This window comes from Sarcophilus harrisii, chromosome 1 (genome assembly GCF_902635505.1).
Source record: "Sarcophilus harrisii chromosome 1, mSarHar1.11, whole genome shotgun sequence".
NCBI lineage: Eukaryota > Metazoa > Chordata > Mammalia > Dasyuromorphia > Dasyuridae > Sarcophilus > Sarcophilus harrisii.
Genome location: NC_045426.1, coordinates 295,955,622 through 295,977,692, shown reverse-complemented (window position 1 = coordinate 295,977,692; position 22,071 = coordinate 295,955,622). Strand labels below are relative to the sequence as shown.

At 33.5% G+C, this 22,071-nt stretch overlaps 1 protein-coding gene across 7 annotated transcripts in view; it reads right to left on the bottom strand.

The window, feature by feature from the left end:
- SMARCA2 (SWI/SNF related, matrix associated, actin dependent regulator of chromatin, subfamily a, member 2) overlaps nt 1-22,071 on the bottom strand; it is a 278,733-nt gene that overhangs the window by 152,386 nt on the left and 104,276 nt on the right. For all 7 annotated transcript variants that reach the window (XM_031943983.1, XM_012542924.3, XM_031943976.1 and 4 more), the window contains 3 exons: nt 16,832-17,005; nt 14,033-14,206; nt 11,705-11,875 (listed from right to left, as the gene is read on the bottom strand). In XM_031943983.1, the coding sequence (XP_031799843.1) occupies nt 11,705-11,875; nt 14,033-14,206; nt 16,832-17,005 (519 nt within the window). The remainder of the gene's footprint in view (nt 1-11,704; nt 11,876-14,032; nt 14,207-16,831; nt 17,006-22,071) is intronic.

The window sequence follows — 22,071 nt, the reverse complement described above, 5'->3', positions numbered from 1 at the left end:
CTCAAAAAGTTATCAAACTGTGCATACCCTTTGATCCAGCAGTGTTACTACCGGATTATATCCCAAAAGAGATTATAAAGAAGGGAAAGGACCTGTATGTAAGAATGTTTGTGGCAGCCCTTTTGTAGTGGTTAGAAACTGAAACTGAATGGATGTCCATCAGTTGGAGAATGGCTAAATAAATTGTGGATATGAATATTATGGAATATTACTGTTCGTAAGAAATGACCAACAGGATGACTTAGAAAGGCCTGAGAGACTTAACAACTGATGCTGAGTGAAATGAGAGGACCAGGAGATCATTATATACTTCAACAATACTTATATGATGACCAGTTCTGATGGACCTGGCCATCCCTAGCAACTAGATCAACCAAATAATTTCCAATGGAGCAGTAATGAACTGAACTAGCTATGCCCAGAGAAAGAACTTGGGAGATGACTAAAACCATTACATTGAATTCTAACCCTATATTTATGCCACATGCATTTTTGATTTCCTTCACAAGCAATTGTACAATATTTCAAAGTCTGATTCTTTTGTACAGCAAATAACGCTTTTGGTCATGTATACTTATTGTGTATCTAATTTATATTTTAATGTATTTAACATCTACTAGTCATCCTGCCATCTAGGGGGGGGGGGGTAAGAGGTGAAAAATTGGAAAAAGAGGTTTGGCAATTGTTAATGCTATAAAGTTACCCATGCATATAACCTGTAAATAAAAGGCTATTAAATAAAAATAAAATTAAAAAAAAACTCAAAAAAAAATGGGTTCATGACCTAGGCATAAAGAATGAAATTATTAATAAATTAGAGGAACACAGGATAGTTTACCTCTCAGACCTGTGGAAGGGGAAGGTCTTTATGACCAAAGCAGAACTAGAGATCATTACTGATCACAAAATAGAAAATTTCGATTATACCAAACTGAAAAGTTTTTGTACAAACAAAACTAATGCAGACAAGATTAGAAGGGAAGCAATAAACTGGGAAAATATTTTTACAGTCAAAGGTTCTGATAAAGGCCTCATTTCCAAAATATATAGAGAATTAACTCTAATTTATAAAAAATCAAGCCATTCTCCAATTGAAAAATGGTCAAAGGATATGAACAGACAATTCTCAGATGAAGAAATTGAAACTATTTCTAGTCATATGAAAAGATGCTCCAAGTCATTATTAATCAGAGAAATGCAAATTAAGACAACTCTAAGATACCACTACACACCTGTCAGATTGGCTAAGATGACAGGAAAAAATAATGATGATTGTTGGAGGGGATGCGGGAAAACTGGGACATTGATGCATTGTTGGTGGAGTTGTGAACGAATCCAACCATTTTGGAGAGTAGTTTGGAACTATGCTCAAAAAGTTATCAAACTGTGCATACCCTTTGATCCAGCAGTGTTACTACTGGGATTATATTCCAAAGAGATTATAAAGAAGGGAAAGGGACCTGTATGTGCACGGATGTTTGTGGCAGTCCTTTTTGTAGTGGCTAGAAACTGGAAACTGAATGGATGTCCATCAGTTGGAGAATGGCTGAATAAATTGTGGTATATGAATATTATGGAATATTACTGTTCTGTAAGAAATGACCAACAGGATGATTTCAGAAAGGCCTGGAGAGACTTACACGAACTGATGCTGAGTGAAATGAGCAGGACCAGGAGATCATTATATACTTCAACAACAATACTATATGATGACCAGTTCTGATGGACCAGGCCATCCTCAGCAACGAGATCAACCAAATCATTTCCAATGGAGCAGTAATGAACTGAACCAGCTATGCCCAGAGAAAGAACTCTGGGAGATGACTAAAAACCATTACATTGAATTCCCAATCCCTATATTTATGCACACCTGCATTTTTGATTTCCTTCACAAGCTAATTGTACAATATTTCAGAGTCTGATTCTTTTTGTACAGCAAAATAACGTTTTGGTCATGTATACTTATTGTGTATCTAATTTATATTTTAATGTACTTAACATCTACTGGTCATGCTGCCATCTGGGGGAGGGAGTGGGGGGTAAGAGATTAAAACTTGAAACCAGAGGTTTGGCGATTGTTAATGCTGTAAAGTTACCCATACATATATCCTGTAAATAAAAGGCTATTAAATAAAAAAAAGAAAAAGAAAATGATGGGGGGAGGGGAATGAAGCCAAGATGGCAGAGACTACACATGTTTCTCTCAGACCTTCTTTACATCTCTCATAATAATTACAAAATCCAGCCTCTGAATTAGCTGTGGACAGGCAGGACCCACAAATATTTGGAGTGCAAGAAATTATCAGCAGAAGATAACTTCAAAGATCTGTTAAAAAAAAAAAAAAGTATGTTTCATTTAGAAATGGGAGGGAGGCAGTCAGGGCAAGCAGTACAAATACCAGCATGGACAGCTCAGAGTCCAGGGGCAGAGAATTTACAGGAGAAAACAGACCAGAAAAGATCTGTTTTAATCAGAAACAGGAGAGATGCAGCAAAGCACTAACAGCTGACCACAAATGCCAACGGAGCTAGAGCAGAGCCCAAGGCCAGAGCAGTCTCTGTATTGTGGTGTGACCTCCTGGGGTAGAGAGGTTTCAGGAGGAAGCAGAAGAGAGAAGGTCTGTTTCAATCAGAAGCAGGACAGAGACAGTGACAGCAAGGCCCAGGCAGCTGACCCCAAATGCTAGCACAGACAGTTCAGAGTCCTGGGGCAGTTCAGTCTCAGGGTGGCGGGGCAGTGTAGACGCCGACCACAAACACTAGGGCAGATAGCAGAGAACCCTGGGGCATTGATGATGACTCCATGTGGCAGCAGAGAGGATTTTAGCAATTGATAGCTTTCATGGCAAAAGAGAAGAACAGATTTCAATCCCTAAGGAGACTAAAGGTAGACTGTCTCCAGATGAAGCTCCCAAAGGTGAAATAATCTGGTCCTCATCACACTATACTCTCCTAGAAAAACTTAAAAAGGACCTTAAAAGAGAGCTGGAAGAAAAAATTGGGAAAGGAAATACAAGCCTTGCAAGAGAGTTTGGAAAAGGCAACACAAAATAGACACAGTGAAATGGGAAAAGCATATAACCCATTAAAAGATGGATTTGATAAACTAGAAAAAGAAAACAACTCCCAGAAAAAAAAAAAGAATTTGTGAAACAGAAAAAGAAAATAACTTCTTAAAAAACAAAATTTGTGAAATGGAAAAAGAAAATAACTCCTTAAAAAACAGAATCTGTGAAATGGAAAAAAATTCCATAGAACAACTCATTCAAAAATTCAATTGAACAAATACAAAAAGTTTAAAAAAAAAGTAAGTGAAGAAAGTAACATACTAAAATTCAGAATTGAACAAATGGAAATGAACAACTCAATAAGGCAATAACAATCAGTCAAGCAAAACCAAAAAAAAAAAAAAAAAAAAAAAAAAAAAAGAAAAAAAAAAGAAAAAATAGGAAAAAAAAAAGTAAAATACCAAATGGGGAAAACAACCAACCTGGAAAATAGATTTAGGAGAGACAATCTAAGAATTATTGGACTCCCTGAAATACATGATGAAAAAAGAGCATTATTAAAAAAAATACATTATTTTTCAGGAAATCATCAAAGAGAACTGCCCAGATGTCATAGAATCAGAAGATAAAATAGCATTTGAAAGAATTCATTGATCACATACAGAAAAAGATCCTAAAATTAAAACTTCAAGAAATATTGTGGCTAAATTCCAGAACTATCAGACCAAGGGGGAAAAAATTACAAGCAGTCAGAAAAAAAAAAAAAAAACCCAAAAACTATTCATATACTGAAGAGCCATAATAAGGATCACTCAGTATCTAGCAGCTTCCATATTAAAGGATCAAAGGGCCTGGAATCTGATATTCCAAAAGGCAAAGGAACTTGGTATGCAGTAATAACTTACCCCACCAAACTGAATGGGGAAGAAAATGGACATTCAATGAAAAAACCAGAGCTAAACAAAAGTTTGACCTCCAAATATAGGACTCAAGGGAAGCATAAAAAGGTAAAAATAACTCTTGAGAACTGTATTTCTGTTATAGGTATAAATGCAAAGTACATGTATAATTTGGTTTACTATTATAATATAAAAAGAATCTAGAGATGAAAAGGAAATTATACCAGAAAAAGGGAAAAGTGGAGGTACTACATCTCACAAAGAGGAAAAGGAAACCTATTATATCTGAGGGAAAGAAGAGAGGGGTATTAATCATAGTGTGAATCTTACTCTCAGCAGAACTGGCTCAAAGACAAAATATTACACATATTCGGTATACAGAGAAACTTCTCCCACCTCATTGAAAAGTGGAAGGGGAAAAGTGAAAAGAAAAGGGATAAGATACATAGAAGGGAATACAGAAATTGAAAGGGAAAAGATTTAAGAAAAGGGGGACTCTAAGGGGGAGGAAGAGATTCTAAAGAAGGAGGGCTGTGTGAGGCAAGTGTTGCTCCTAAGTTTAATACTGGGATGGGGGGTAGGGGGGAAAGGAAAGAGAAAAGCATTACCTGGGGTTTACAAGATGGCAGGAAATAGAGAATTAGGAATTTTAACAATAAATGTGAATGGGGTAAAAAGTGGAGGTGGATAGCAGACTGGATTAAAAGCCAGAATCCTACAATACATTGTTTACAGGAAACACATTTGAAGCAGGGAGATACATACAGAGTAAAGGTAAAAGGCTGGAGCAGAATCTATTATGCTTAAGGTCAAAAAAGCGGGGATAGCCATCCTGATTTCAGATCAAACAGAAGCAAAAATTGATCTAATTAAAAGAGTTTTATAAGGAAGGGCACTATATCTTGCTAAAGGGCAGCAGCATAGATAATGAAGCAATATCAATACTAAACATATATGCACCAAGTGGTATAGCTTCTAAATTCCTAAAGGAGAAGTTAAGAAAGCTGCAAGAAAAAATAGACAGCAAAATTATAATAGTGGGAGATCGCAACCTTGCACTCTCAGGACGAGATGAATAAAACCACAAAATAAACTAGAAAAGTTAGGTATGATAGATCTTTGGAGAAACTAAATGGAGACAGAAAGGAATACACTTTCTTCTCAGCAGTTCATGGAACCTATACAAAAATTGACTATTTATTAGGACATAAAGACCTCAAATTCAAATGCAGGAAAGGCAGAAATAGTAAATGCAACACTTTCAGATCACAATGCAATAAAAATTACATTCAGTAAAAAGCCAGGGTAAAAGAGACTAAAAAGTAATTAGAAATTAAATAATCTCATCCTAAAGAATAAATGAATGAAATAGCAAATCATAGACACAATTAATAATTTCACTCAAGAGAATGACAATAATGAGATGGCATACCAAAATGTGTGGGATGCAGCCAAAGTGGTAATAAGGGGAAATTTTATACCTCTAGAGGCCCTCTTGCATAAAATACAGAAAGAGAAAATAAATGAATTAGGCTTGCAACTAAAAAGCTAGAAAAAGACCAAATTAAAACCCCCCAATCAAACCCTAAACTTGAAATTCTAACAACAAAAGGAGGGATTAATAAAATTGAAAGTTAAAAAAAACTATTGAATTAATAAATAAAACTAAGAGTTGGTTCTATGAAAAAAAAACACAACAAAAATAGATAAACCCTTGCTAAATTTGATAAGAAAAAGGAAAGAGAAAAGCCAAATAGTTAGTCTTAAAAATGACAAGGGAGAACTTGCCATTAACAAAAAGTAAATTAGAGCAATAATTAGGAGTTACTTTGCCCAACTTTATGCCAATAAATTTGATAAAACTTAAATGAAATGGATGAATACCTTCAAAAATATAGGTTGCCCAGATTGAGTTCTTAAATTGGTTAAATAGTCCCATTTTAGAAAAAGAAACAGAACAAGTCATTAATCAACTCCCTAAGAAAAAATTCCCAGGACCAGATGGATTTACATGTGAATTCTAGCAAACATTTAAAGAACTATTAATTCCAATGCTATATAAACTATTTTTAAAAATAGAGAATGAAGGAGTCCTACCAAATTCCTTTTATGACACAGATATGGTACAGATACCTAAATCAGATAGGACAAAAACAGAAAAAGAAAATTATAGACCAATTTCCCTAATGAACATTGATGCAAAAATCTTAAATAAAACATTAGCAAAAGGATTACAGAAAATCATCTCCAGGATAATACACCAAGCCCAAGTAGAATTTATACCAGTAAAGCAGGGCCGGTTCAGTACTAGGAAAACTATTAACATAATTGACTATACCAATAACCAAATTAACAAAAACCATATGATCATCTCAATAGAAACAGAAAAAGCACTTGATAAAATCCAACACCCATTCCTATTAAGGACACTTGAGAGTATAGGAGTAAATGGACTTTTCCTTAAAATAGTCAGTAGCATCTATTAAAAAAAAATAGTCAGTAAGCATCATATGGAATGGGGATATAAACTGTAATCATTCCCAGTAATATCAGGAGTAAAACAAGGTTGTCCACTATCACCATTACTAGAGTAGGTAATGAAGGAAACAAATTATCACTCTTTGCAGATGATATGATGGTATACTTAGAGAACCCTAGAGATTCTACTAAAAAGCTATTAGAAATAATCTACAACTTTAACAAAATTGCAGGATACAAAAAAATACACATAAATCATCAAAATTTTTATACATCAGTAACAAAATCTAACAGCAAAAGATACAAAGAGAAATTCCATTTAAAATAACTGTCAATAGTATAAAATATTTGGGATTCTATCTATGAAGAGAAAGTTGGGAATTATATGAACAAAAACTACAAAACACTTTCTATACAAATAAAGCCAGATCTAAACAATTGGAAAAATGTTAAGTGCTCTTGGATAAGTTGAGGGAATATAATAAAGATGAAAATACTACATAAACTAATCTATTTATTTAGTGATGTACCAATGAGCCTCCCAAAACACGTTTTAATGACCTAGAAAAAATAACAACAAAATTCATCTGGAACAACAAAAATGTCAAGAATTTCAAGGGAACTAATGAAAGAAAAAAATCAAATGATGGTGACCTACCTGATCTAAAACTGTATTATAAAGCAGCAGTCAACAAAACCATTTTGTATTATTGGCTAAGAAATAGACTAGTTGATCAGTGGAATAGGTTAGGTTCACAGGACAAAATATTCAATAACTATAGGAATCTAGTGTGTGACAAATCCAAAGACCCCAACTTTTGGGATAAGAATTCACTATTTGACAAAAACTGCTGGGAAAATTGGAAATTAGTATGGCAGAAAATAGGCATTGACCCACTCTTCATACCATACACCAAGATAAGATCAAAATGGGTTCATGATTTAGAAATAAAGAATAAGATTATAAATAAATTATAAGAACATAGGATAGTTTACCTCTCAAACCTGTGGAAGAAGAAAGAAGTTTTGACCAAGGAAGAACTAGAGATCATTATTGATCACAAAATAGAAAATTTTGATTATATCAAGTTAAAAAGCTTTTGTACAAACAAAACTAATGCAGACAAGATTAGAAGGGAAGCAATAAACTGGGAAAACATTTTTACAGTTCAAGGTTCTGATAAAGGCCTCATTTCTAAAACATATGGAGAATTGACTCAAATTTATAAGAAATCAAGCCATTCTACAATTGATAAATGGTCAAAGGATATGAACAGACAATTTTCAGATGATGAAACTGAGACTATTTCTTGTCATATGAAAAGGTATTCCAAACCATTATTGATCAGAGAAATGCAAATTAAGACAATTCTGAGATACCGTTACATACCTGTCAGATTGGCTAAGATGACAGGAAAAGATAATGATGAATGTTGGAGAGGATGTGGGTAAACTGGGACACAAAAGCATTGTTGGTGGAGTTGAGAATGGATCCAACCAGAGAGCGATTTGGAACTATACTCAAAAAGTTATCAAACTATGCATACTTTTTGATTCCAGAAGTGTTACTACTGGGCTTATATCCCAAAGAGATATTAAAGAAGGAAAAATATGCAAAAATGTTTCTAGCAGCCCTTTTTCATAGTGGCTAAAAACTGGAAATTGAATGGATGTCATTAATTGAACAATGGCTGAGTAAATTGTGGTTTATGAGTGTTATGGAATATTATTGTTCTGTAAGAAATGACTAGCAGGATTAATATAAAGAGATTTGGAGAGACTTACATGAACTGATGTTAAATGAAACCAGCAAAACCAGGAGATTATCTACTTTTACAACAATACTATATGAAGATTAATTCTGATGGAAGTGGCTATCTTCAACAATGGGAAGATCCAAATCAGTTCCAACTGATCAGTAATGAACAGAACTAGCTACACTCAGCAAAAGAACACTGGGAAGTGAGTGTGCAACATAGCATTTACACTCTGTGTTATTGTTTGCCTGCATTTTTGTTTTTCTTCTCAGGTTATTTTTACCTTCTTTCTAAATCCGATTTTTCTTGTGCAGCAAGACAACTGTGTAAATATATATTGTATTTAACATGTACTTTAACATATTTAACATGTATGGGACTACCTGACATCTAGAGGAGGTAGTGAAGGGAAGGAGAGGAAAAGTTTGAAGTTTTTGCAAGGGTCAATGTTGAAAAATTACCCATGCATATGTTTTGTCAATAAAAAGCTATAATTAAAAAAAAGGAAAATGATGCAACAGCTTCAGTTCACAGATCCTACACTTATGTGAATTTCCAAATGTGAGCACAATACTTTCATGAAACCATATTTTGCCTATCCCATGCCTTAATGTCAGGACACTTAACACTGAAAGGTAAGTATTATCTAAGTGCAAGAAACAATCAAGAAACAAACAAGAAACAAAATAATTTATTTTAGACACATTGAAGCACAATAACATATGCTAAGATCTTTAAGGTTTCCCCTAGATTTAAAAAATTTAACAACTAATTTTAAAATTTTTATAATTTTTATTTTTGAAAAGTTATTAATTTTAATAACCAAAAAAGGTAAAGGGAAAAATACTGCATTTTGTAGAGTTCACCATGTCATATATGCTCTCTATTAAACTTGAATATAGATTTCAAACAAACCAGAATTTAAGGTCTAGACTTCTTTAAGTTCTGATGTAGCATATTAAAAGGAAAATGAAATATTCTCTTGTTCATAGTCATTATAAAGTATGCCATCTCATAACTTAAAATCACAATTGAAATAGAAGAATCATATTGTCCTTTCACTCAGAAGAATGTAACAAGTCAAATATCTTGAAATAAGTAAGTTATTTTCCAATAATAACTTTGTTCAATGTTTTGATAGAAAAGGTCAAATAATTAAATGCTACAAATATTTTATCTCTCCTGACATGTATATTGGCTCCTTAGAGGACTCAGTGTTTGACCATAAAATTCAATTCAATTCAATTCAATAATTGAACAAACATTCATTTAAGTTCATACTATGTGTGAGATGTACGCACTGGGAGTAAGAAGATACTTATAAGACAAACAGTGATCTCAAGGTATTTATGCTCTAATAAGGGAGAAATAACATTTAACCAAATAACTGATACATAGTAAAATCTGACAAGTTCAAATAAAAGTTCATTTAAAATGCCATAAAAAATGTGAGAAGGGAGTGATACTCTCACAAAAAGAAAAATTCAGGGAAGTCTTCATGGAAGGTCTCTGTTTGGGACTATAAAGGATCTTAAAGGGAGGGATTTCATTACACACACACACACACACACACACACACACACACACGTGTATGGGATAAAACAAGCATTTCTAATACAGTATGATTAAAAAAAAAGATGATAGCTCTAAAGGAAGGGACTTCAACAAATGGAGATGGAAGGGGAAAAGTACATTTGGAGTACAGAAGATTGCATGAACAAAGGCAGAGAGCAAATAAATAGCAGAATTTGGGGAGACATCAAAAAAACTGGAGGGAGGCTGTATATGCCAAACTATGAACCTTGAATGCCAATATCAGGATTTTATACTTTATTTAGAAATAAAAGAAGAACTACTGAAGATTTCCACAAAGGAAAATGAATAATTGTAAATGTATGTGAAGAAGTTTTACTAAGACAGTGACATAAAAGATGAACAATGGAAGGCAAAAATTAGAGCCAAAAAGACCAGTCAGAAAGTCATCACAATAATCCATGCAAATGATAATGAAGACCTGAAACTAATGGTTGCAATGAAAGTGGAAAAGATGAGATACTTTCAAGAGAGAATGAATATGACTTGGCAACTGGCTGAAGATAGAGGAAAGGAAGAATCAAACATAATGCCAAGCTTACAAACTTGGGGTACTGGAAAGATGATATTGACATCAACAGAAAAGGGAGAGAGAAATATAATTATCAGGAGAAGAGACAGATTTAGTAGGAAAATTGAGGAGGTCACCTTAGACATAATGAATGACTAGGAGGTACAGGTCAAATAATTCCCATGGAAATATTCAACAATGAAAAGGCAAAACAATTTCTTTTTTGTTCAATCATCTTTAGATATCAGAGTAATAAAAATATACTTTTGCAAAATAATTTATTGAGGATTTTTATTTTGTTGTTGTTGCGAGATCACCTTAGCATCATAGCTATCTAGGATAATAATATCCTATAAACCATAGTTGTCATAGCAAGGGAAAAGCTAGTGAATTTTTATCTGTTATAAAAGGTAATATTTATTTTGGGTTCTACCAGATAAAATCTGATTTCAAAACACGATCCACACAATATAACATTCTTACTCTTTCTGATGTTATTTATTTGCATTTTATTTTCTTACTCATTCTCTTTTCTTTTTGATCTGATTTTTCTTGTGCAACAAGAAAATTGTATGTATATATATATATATATGTTTACATATATTGGATTTAACATCTATTAACATCTATTTTTAGAATATATAACATATATTGGATTGCTTCTCTTCTAAGGGAGGGGGTGGAGGGAAGGAGAGGAAAATCTGAAACACAAGGCTATGCCAAGGTCAATGTTGAAAAATTGTCTGTGCATATATTTTTAAAATGAAAAGCTTTAAAACAATAAAAATGTATAAAATAAATTTAAACAAATTTAAATCAATTAAATTATCAAAAAAATATGATCCAAAAGAATCATCCCTAGTTTGCCTTTTTCCAATCATGTTTCTTGACTCTAAATATTTCATCACTAAATTGGCATAAAACTATCTTTTTGGTTTCTTTTCAACTTCTTTTATATAGACTACATCCTATATTTCCCATTCCATTGACTCGTCATTGTAAGAGGACTTTGCTAGGTGCTGAAGGAGATGCAACATTTATGTAACATGGGATCGCTGCCTTTCTAGAGGTCAAAACCTCATAGAGGAACAAGACACGGATATAAATAATCTTATTATAAAATACACATGGTAAGTACATTCTGAAAGGGTAGAATAAAGTGCTGTGTGACTTCTACCCAATCATTTATTTTATACACTAGAAAAGAATGATTCATCATTCATCAATGGTACAGTATGGTTCATCAGCTCTTTTCCATTCCTCCCCAACCTAAGTCAATACTTTGTCTAATGTCCAAGCAACACAGTCAAGTTATTAATTTATTTTTTCCTAATGAACTAGTATAGATCTTAAAAATAAACATGGTACATAGATGTGTTTTATGTTTATGAATTGTCTCAAAAAAATTAATGTTAATAAATGCTATATAGCTCATTAATGTCTCATTTTATAACTCACCTTCTTCTTTCGTCTTCTCTTTTTCTTTTCTTTGGCTGCTTGTGCTTGTTTGTGTTCCCATACCAGATTAGTAAGGTTAGCCACATACTCATCAGTTTGCTGTAAAAGATAAGCTAAGCGCCGATCTTTCTTCTGATCTATCAGTTTTCGGTAGCCTTCTTCATCTTCAGCCTTTCAGAGTAATAAAAATATTTTTTATGCAAAACAACACAGAAAACTCTACTTTCTAATATCAAGTTACTGTTATAAAGACACAAAAGTTATTGAAATCTGGAACTATGTAAATATACACTTGGAATACATTGAACAAAACTAGATTCCTGATGTTACAACCAATGGAGCTGAAAACCTGACTTGCCCAAAGTCAAACACCTGATACAGGTGTTCATCAATGCAAAAGCAGTATCATTCATTATTCGGTATAAAATGTTACCTGCCCTGGATGATTATGTATTGCACATAGAGACATGATAACTTTGGTTTTGGATGATCTATTTTTTTAAACACCACAAAACAGAACTAATTATATTATATAATTATTTTAATTGATTTGCAATTGCCTAATCATTAGTTTCTATGCAATTGATTATTAAGATAACAAAAGTAATTAAATTAAATAAAAACTCAGAAAAAAACAGTAGTTTACAGTATTAACCACCATAACATAAGATGTATTTGCTATATACTGTCAAAGATTATGATTAGAATTGGAAGTGCCTGTATCATTAGGTTATGTGACATATTCTTGCTCTAACGACAACAGAAGATGAGTAAAACCAGAAACAGAAAACTCATCCCAGGAAATTTTCTGAGTTTTTAATGAATGACTGAAATTAACAATTTCATCTTCATCTACCATTGCTCTCCAGAATGTTCTTTGGATTTCCTATCACAGTGTCATATGCATAGCCACAGCCACACATTCCATTCCCTCCATCCCATTTGTGTGTGTGGAATGTGTATTTTTTTAAAAAATCCAAGTTGTAATCTAAAATTCATTACAGAAAAGACAAACATATAGCCACTCATTATAATGATAAGCACATCTGTCTTTGAAATGAAATGACTGACAAAAAATGGGAGGCAGTACAACAAACTGGAAAAAGTGCTAGATGGTATATGTCAGGGCTCAGCTTTGCATCTTAACTGTCACCTCACCTTTCTCACTTATAAAATAAGTTGTACAGGAGATGGGCATGATGGCAATAAGGAGGAGGAGGAGCAGAACTATATAACACTTTAACGCATACAAAACAAATAGCTCATTTCATTCTGGGAAGAAGGTGCTATGATTACCTTCATTTCACAGATGAGAAAAATGAGGCAAACATAGATGAAGTAACTTGTCCAGCATCCCACAACTAGCAAGTGTCTGTCTTCCTAACACCAGTGTGTGCAACATGCTATCTAATGCACCATCCAGCTAAGAAGTTGATCTTTAAAATCCTTCCCTGCTCTAGCCAACTCTGTAAAGTACATAAAAAGTATACAAATGGATTGTCACATCTCTGATCTCCCCATTTTAATGAATATTTTTTAAAAAGAAAGATGTTAAATGATTCTTGAAACTATACCCAAGCTATAGGAAAGCAGCAGCAATCTAATGCTTAGTTTTACAAATGAAATAAAAAGGAAGAGCTGAAAAAAATGAGGAAATTAGGTTATTAATAAGTATTGGAGGATTTTCAGGAAGAGGTTTTTCTCTAAATGGAAAATTGGGCTATTTCAGAGATTTGGAACTGGAAGGGACCTATGAAATAATTTACTCCACTCTTTCATTTTCAAGTTGAGGAATTTGGGCTCAGAGATGGTAAGTGACTTTTCTGGCCCCCAGAGGCTGTAAGTTTTTGAGGCAGAATGTCTTCTGGTTCCAAATCCAGTGTTCCTTCCACTATACCATTTATAATATCCCAGGGCCAGGAACAGAAACTATTTTTTTCAATACTTCCTTATTTGACTATCAAAATAATACATAGTAGAGTACACTGCTTTATATTTATAACTAGGATTTGAACAATGCCAATCCTGGGATGCAGCAAAATCTGTACTACTCAAGTGTGTGTGTGTGTGCTATTCAAGTTATTAAATAAACATATAGTAGTCGCCAAATACTAAATTTTTTTCATGTCCTAGGCCCTTTAAAAGCAGTCTGGTTAAGCCTATGGAACCCTTCCTAGAATTAAGTTTTAAAATAAAATGTATCAAATTACAGAAGAAAACAATTACCTTGAAATACAGTTGCCAAAATGTTTTTAAAAACAAGTTCATGGATCACAGGCTAAGAGCAAGAAGGCCAATTTAGCAGATTTCAACAAGTGTTCCTCTTACCATCAACCTCCTCATTCTTTCCTTTTCAATACGTTCTGTTTCTTTCTTCTGCTCTCGTTCTGTGTTAGCATGCCAAGTTGCCACTGCTTTGGAAAGTTTCTGAATTTTCCCAGCCACTGACCGGTGGTACTCCTTAAAATCTTTTGCATGTTGCAAAATACTGTTTAGGTATTCCTAAGATAATTGAAAAGAATGTAATTAAAACCGTATACATAATGAGGTTTTAATGTTTCAAAAGAAAATTTCAAAGCAAATTTAACAGGAATTAAAAAATTTAATGCATGACATAAAAGCAAACTATGTCTAATTTTAATTGCAGAGTTTTCCAAAGTGTCATCCTAGGAAAGTCTGTCCTTGAGGAATCATTTATATATATATATGTGTGTATGGATAAGGAGTTTTTAAACAATACCAGGCCAATACGTAGTGATACTAATAAGTTCAATTAATTATTCTAAATGAGAATGACATGGCATCTACTGGAATATCAAATGATAAACTCTCTTGTTAACATAAAAATGAACATGGATAGCGTATCTGCTATAATACACTCACTTTATTTTTTAAAATTGCTACCAGATTTGTGATTTCATAAGTGTAAGACATTTGGTGAACACTTGCTCAAACAATACCAAACAGAAGCTCAATACTCCCTAAGATATTAAGTTTGTAGTCAAGATTTGGTAGAAGGCAATCTGGATCCCAAGTCCTTCTGACTCAAGACAAGATCCACACATTACACTAATTTTAATTAAATTCTAATTTATAAGTACAAGAAGAAAAATTCTTTTAATAAATATCAAGCCAAGAAAATAAGATGAAAATTAACACGTAAACAGAATTATATAGCTCAAACTGAAATTAGCCAACTATGACACAATGGCTAACTTTTATCTATTTACTAAATTCTTTTCTTGTATTTATGACATATTAATCAGAATTTTCATTTAGGAACTTTTAAACATTTCTAATGTTTTTTTTTTAATGTCTTGAAATCATCCATTAAAAGTTTCCCTCAATGACACTGCATCCTAGTAAATTGTTGACCTTGGGTTCCTTAATCTGTAAAATGAAGCACAGGCTCTATGTTTCAAATATAGATCAAGCAATAGGCAAAGGTCCTCCTCATAAAGAATAACTACAAGGGAAACAGATGTTTTTAACCATAGCAAGTCAAGAACAACACACATTAAGGTATAAAATTACAATCTGTATACATTAATAGAGGGAATACCCAACCTAATAATATCCAAGATATTTATAATATTGAAGAGTGATGAGGAATGTATTTAGGGAGCTAAGAGAGTATACAGAAAACATGGCTAATTGTTGGTGTTTTTCTCTTCTTTAAAATAATAATAATAGTTCTCTTTGGGAGAAAGCAGGTTTCTCGGGGAGGTTTTCTGGAGGCAGCTTTAGTTTCAGTTACAAGTAAATAATTACTCCAAAATCTCAGTCAGCTGATAAAGTTCAGATCTTTTATTGTGTCCTTCAATATACCCTGGTTAGCTCAGGCCTATCTCTCTGCTTGGTTCCAAGACCTCTTGCAGCTTTGTCCTTGGCTTCTGCCTCTGCTTTCTTCAGCCTCCAGCCAGCACCAAGTTGGAAGATGCAATGAATCTCTCTTGCCTCGAAGATAGGGCTTGTGGGCTTCCTATCAGAGTGCTCCTCTCCAACCCCAGTCAATGTTCCGGAGAAATTCTTTTTAGCTCGAAGAGCTTCCTCCATATATATGATCTCCCAAAGGTTAACTCCTCCTTCTGGAGGCAGGGCTTAAGGGAGATGTAAATTCGGATATCTCATACTAAACCGTGTAAACTCCAATGAGTACTTAAATATTTCTTGCTTCTATGAGCTCTCTAAAGGTGTGAACACAAGCATTATTGTCTATCAGTATTAGCAACCCATCACCCTGCAAGGATTCGCAAGTTGAGTTGACACTAGAATTCCAACAGCTAATAAAAAATATATTTTTAAAATTATCCTATTATGAAATCAGCTATGGCATAATCAAAAGAGAATTGGCCTTAAAGTCAAGAAAACCCAGTTTAAGTCTTGTCCCTGAAAGTCACTTAACTCCTCAGTCTTCTAGGCATGTCTCAGAAATCATTTCTAAAGGGCCAGCCTATATGGGCAGAAGGGATTTCTTGTATCAATGTATGTTATGTGTGTATGTATGTATATATATACAAACACAGTAGAGTTTTCTATAATATAGAAAATTAATATTCTTACATAATGTAAAACAATTATTTCATATAGTATTTCAAAACATATGCTAATAAAATCATAGTTGGATTTTTTAATTAGTCCCTTTGAAACTTCTAAATAGATTCAGAAATTGACTAGCCCCAGTCACAATACATATGTATTATAAATATAACATTTAATCTCTTTTAACAATCTCCTTTTCCCCTCTTTATATTATTAGTAGATCACAAAAACATTCTAGGAGATAGCTTCCATAGGGAGATATTCTACTGCTTCTTGAGATGTAGGAGAAAAAATACTAGAATGAAAAATCAAGAAACTTGAGTTTTGGTCAAGGTTTTCCCATCAAGTAGGCATGTAACTGCAGGCAACTTCCCAGATCTCTTAGGCTTTATAATTTCTTAAAGTTTAATGCAATTCCTTTGTCACTATGGTTCTTACCAAGTTCACATTAATGTGTTACACCAAGAGCTTATGGCCATAAACACATTTGAACTATTTTCTTTCTTAAAAATTGGGTTCCTATTAAAAGAAAATGCTAAGGAAATTGGCGGGGGTGGGGGTGATGTGGGGGGGGTTTCAGAATACCTGGTGCTTCTGTCTGCGCTTCCTCTCCTGTTCAATTTTCTGTTGTTTCTCAAGCTTTTCTGTCATGCGCGCTTCCCTCAATGTTTGTCTCTTGCTGCGTTTGTAGGCTTTGGAGTTCAGAGCAGTCTCTAAGGTTGTATCTCTACGCATACAGGCTACTACTTCTTGTCTTAACTGTTGAGAGAAAAAAGATGGCATCCTTTAAATGGAAGGTTAATGTCTTAGTGGAGTTTTAAACTAATAAAATATGTCTTTTACATCAACAAAATGTACTTTAAATGAACTCTTTTTTTTCAATGTGTTTGGCTTTCACTAAAGTTTCTACAGAGTTTATTAACACAGAGATAAATCATTACAAACTATGTTAAAATACTAAAATTAAATCATATTTTGAACACTAGCATGATTTTTCTTCTGGTGAGAGTCCATAGGTCATTAAAAATACATTTTTAAATTAAATAGAGTCTTCCCTGATTAATTCACTTGAAATTGACACCTCTCTCTTCAAATTTCTTATTTGAAGGTACCACATATACTCTGTGAGCAAAGCAGAACTGAAGTACTCAAAAGAAACATGATGTGTGCAAATTTAGAGAATCCACCCCAAATTTTCACATGGACTATATGTGCCCAACCTAGCATTCCAAGCTCATAAAAGTCTGATCAACCATCGTTGGATATACTGTAACATGACTAACATAGTGATGCCATTTTGCTCCATTTTGAGAACTAAGGACAACAACCAAGCAATCAATAAAAAATATTTAACTTTAATTTAATTCTAATTTGTAAGTACAGGAAGCAAATTAAAAAAAAAAAATCAAGTCAAGAAAATCAGATAAAAATTAACTGGTAAACAGAATTATAAAGCCCAAATTGAAATTAGCCTTAAAAGTCACCAATTATGACACAATGGCTAACTTTTATCCATTTACTAAATTTTTTCTTCTAGTTATGACACATTAATCATAGAATTTTCGCTTAGGAAAGAGGAAATGAACTTGAATTTTTTTCAATTTTTAAAAGTGCTTATAAGCTTTACTGTCTCCAAAAATTTTGTTTGAACAACAACAAAATTACAAGAAGATAAAATCAATGTAACACTAGATTAATTTTGTCAATTTTCAACAATTCATTTCAACAAACATTAATTGGACATCTACCTAGTGCAGAGCACAGTGCCACGTACTGAAGAATAGACACCATTTTGATAAGACATGGTCTTTGCACTCATGAAGTGTGAAGTTTAATAGATGCTTGTGTAAAAATGAAGTATAAAATGTTATGTGAGGTCCAAGAGCATTAGTTTACTATCCACCAAAAGGTTGAAGAAAAAGGTTTCCAAGAGAAGATAGTATTTAAACTAATCTTTAAAGGATGGGTATGATTTCAATAGACTTAGAGAGAGAAAAGCATTTCAGGGGGTGACCAATGGCACAGAACCAGAAAGGAAAGGCTGTGAAGAGAAAAATTATTCACTGTGGTAGTAGCAGAGAGTGACTAGCAACAAATACTATGAGATTAATCTATAAAGACAGGATAGTATCTGACTGTGGAAAGTCTTGAGTGTCAGGAGATAGAGTTTGAGTTGCATTTATAAGGCAGCAGAGATGCCTAGAGTGCTTACAGCATGAAATAATACATTTAAACCTACAAAAATTTAGTCTGGCAGTGGTGTTCAAGATCCAGAGATTACAACACAACCTAAAGACCACAGAGATTTTATTCAAACCACTAAATTTAAGATTTTAGTATATCCTCAAACATGCCAAGTTATGCAATTCAATAACTTTGAAATACTTCCAATCATTAATAACTCATTTACATGGTATGAAATCTTAACAAAGGAAAAAAAACTGGACAAAAATGTTCATTTCTACTGTTTATTCTAGTAATCTATCACAAAAATGACCAGTTTACTTTGGGTCAAAAATGGGGTATACTATGCGCCAAAACTTGCTAAAAAGATAAAGCAATTATATCTTGTATTGATATTGATATTTACATGGATCTGTGATTTCAACAATGCCATTCCTGCTTCTTTTAATGCAGATCCCAAATCCTCCCTTTCCTGAACCTGTATAATCCTTGTCTTTTTTTTTTTTTTTTTAAAGTTGTTCAGTCATTTCAGGTTCAATGTCTGACTTTTTGTGATGCCATTTGGGGTTTTCCTGGCAGAAATACTTAAGTGGTTTGCCATTTCCTTCTCCAATTCATTTTACAGATGTGACTTGCCCAAGATCATTCAGTTAGTTTGTTGATTTCAAAAGAATCATGTCTGGATTTAGGAAGGTAAGTCTTCCTTATTCTAAGCTCAGTATTCTATACACTCAGCCATACCCTGTATAAAGTCTTTTATCTGATATGATTGCAGCCTTCCTCTTTTAATATTTTGCATATAGGGCAGCCCTATTTTGTTCATCTGTGCCTATGAGCACCTTCTTGTTCTGATAATAAACATCTTGTCATATAAGTCATCCCTGATTTACAACTACCACAAAGCTTCCTGATGACCTTTGAATAACCTGTAATTTTTATTTTTGGTGGTCTTCCATGACTCACGGCCAAATAGCATCACTAGGAGAACCTTGGTGCCTCAAATATGAACCTTTGTGGTAACAAACAGGATGGGATCATTGACATTGGCTGGTTTCCTAAATCCAGCTTGATCTTCCTCCCTCTTCTATATAAGCCTTGGACTAGCTCACTGTTTCTCTATAGTGCCTACTGGAGATATATGTACTAATGAACTGAATGAGAAACCATTGACATGCACATCACAATCTAAGTAATATACATTTATCATCCGGGGTGTTTTTTTTTTTTCAGTTTTGGCATTCAAACTGGTTACTTTGCATTTCTTAAACTTTCTGACATTTCACAAAATCTACAAGATTATCTACATTCTTGAATAAATGGAGTCTATTTTGCTGAATGAGGACTTGCTTTTCTTTTTGGATGGAGTAGAGGACATCCTCCATGACATAATTAGGTCTACAGAGGGGCACTTCCCCTTGCTAGATTCTGTGCTTAATGTGCATCTTCAGCTGCTTTGGGGGATAGTTATTTTCTTATCTTTCATGCAATTTTGTAGAACTTTAGGCTTAGGAGACATCTTACTTTAAGGGGAGCTTTTACAACTGAATTTTGTTTTCCTTAAGCCAATGTTCTTTTGAAAACTATAAACCATGCATGCAAAATGACCTTCTATCTTTCTTACTTCAGTCAATGGTGAATATGAAGAAGAAAAATCTTCTGGGAAAGGCTACCTTGTTCTTGCTTATGATTTCATTAGTACCCAAGTTGAGGACATATCATTCATTCATTCAACAAGTATGTATGAGGTAACAGCTATGTGCAGAGTAATTTGATTGCCAGTTTCTTAAGAGCAAAGAATATCCTTTACCTTCCTTTGGATCCTAGCACTTGTCCGGCACATGATAGATGTTTAATAAGGGTTTACTGACCAGATGCTGGGAGAGGTATAATCTAATTGTGGAAGAAGAAATTAATACAGGTATTTGTAATGCACAATATTATATGAGTAAGTACACTGAATGCAAAAAAGAAAAAAGTTTCTTTATGTGATCTGAGATGAAAAAAGTTTAAATTGAAAGGGGGAATTGAGGAGTGTCAATTAAGTTAGCCTTAAAAGATAGAAAGAAATTAAATAGGGAAGGACTGATATTGTGAGCAAAGAAGTGCTATGGGGGTGGGGAGGAGGGTAATTCAGCTCTGCTCAAGCACATACTGCATGAAAGGGAATAAAAGGGGATAAAACAAGAAAGATAAGGTGGTGTCAAATGTCATAGAATATATATCAGATTCTGTTTATTTGATAAATGACTAATTTGTTTCTCATATCTAATCCTTCTCTGAGCTCAATGACTGAAAATACTTACAGAATCTCAGAGCCATACTTACCAACCCATGACTGAGCAAGAATTCTAATCTTGAAGATTTTGAGTGAGGGAGAAAGTCACTACTCCCAAGATACTCAGTTCCAAGTTCTAAATAGCTCTAATTGTTAAGAAGTTTTTTTTTTTTACCTTTCTTTAATCGCAATTAATTGCCTCTTTGAAATTTTTACCCCACTACAGTTACCTAAATTCTCTCTGAGATCAAAGAGAACAAACTCTATTCCTTATTCTTATGTGAATCCCTGAGTCTTCTTTAATTCAAATATTTCTAGTTCCTTCAACTGACACTTCTACAATATGATTTCAAGAGCCATCATCATCCTACTTGTCCTCCTATGGAAGTTTTCCAACCTATCAAGCAGAGCTTTGTAAAAAAAAAAAAAAAAAAAAAAAAAAAAAAAAAAAAAAAAAAAAAAGTCCCCTTTGTCTGCTGTTTGCTAATGGAAGCCTAGGATTTGGTCAGATACAGTTTGGAAGGAAGAAAAAACAGAGAATTCAGACCTGCTAAAGACCCTAAGTAAAAGAATGCTTCACCCTACTAAAAAAGAAAATTATGGTGTCCCTTCAACCTTTCTTCCATGTCAGCACAGATAAGGCCTTCCTTGAAGTTTCATCTACAGTGTTATAAAAAGTAAGATCCTTTAACTTTTTGATTATTTTCTCTTAAAAGACCTGCAAATGGTAGGAAGAAGAACTTACTTCTCAGGGATGTATTTCTGTTTAACAACTGGCAATCATTTATTGAGCATCTTTTGTGGAAAGCCTATTTGCTAGGACCTGGCAAAGCTGCAAAGTTTAGAGAATATATCTCCTTTCATTGAGGTTATACAGTTATTAGTCAGAAGCTAGTGACATCTTGTTTATAGCCATTTTTGTCTTATATTTTGCTCTTATAAAAACAAAATTTATGACCTCTTTTATTCTTTTAGTCTTTTCTCTGAAATATCTTTCAAATTAATCCCTGAGGGCCTTTGAAATTGTGTTACCTCCAATATGGATTTCTTCTGTCATTTCTAGACAATCTTCTTAACTTCATTTTCTTAAATGTCCCTTCTACTTCCTCACACGATGCTTAAGATAATGCAGTGGTAGATTCCAAATGTGATAGTATCATTGTCAACAGAGAAGAAAATAGGTTAGAATAGAAACTTGGAGGAATCATTTCCATTTCTAATACATTGGTTATCCTCCCAATTTAATTTAATCTTTTCCAGTTTAAGTCCATGTGGGATAGGGGGTCTTTTACCAAACATTCTGCAGATTGCTCTTCTCAATTGCTTTTTGGCTTTTGTGGGGTAATGCTGCTCTTTATCTTCCACC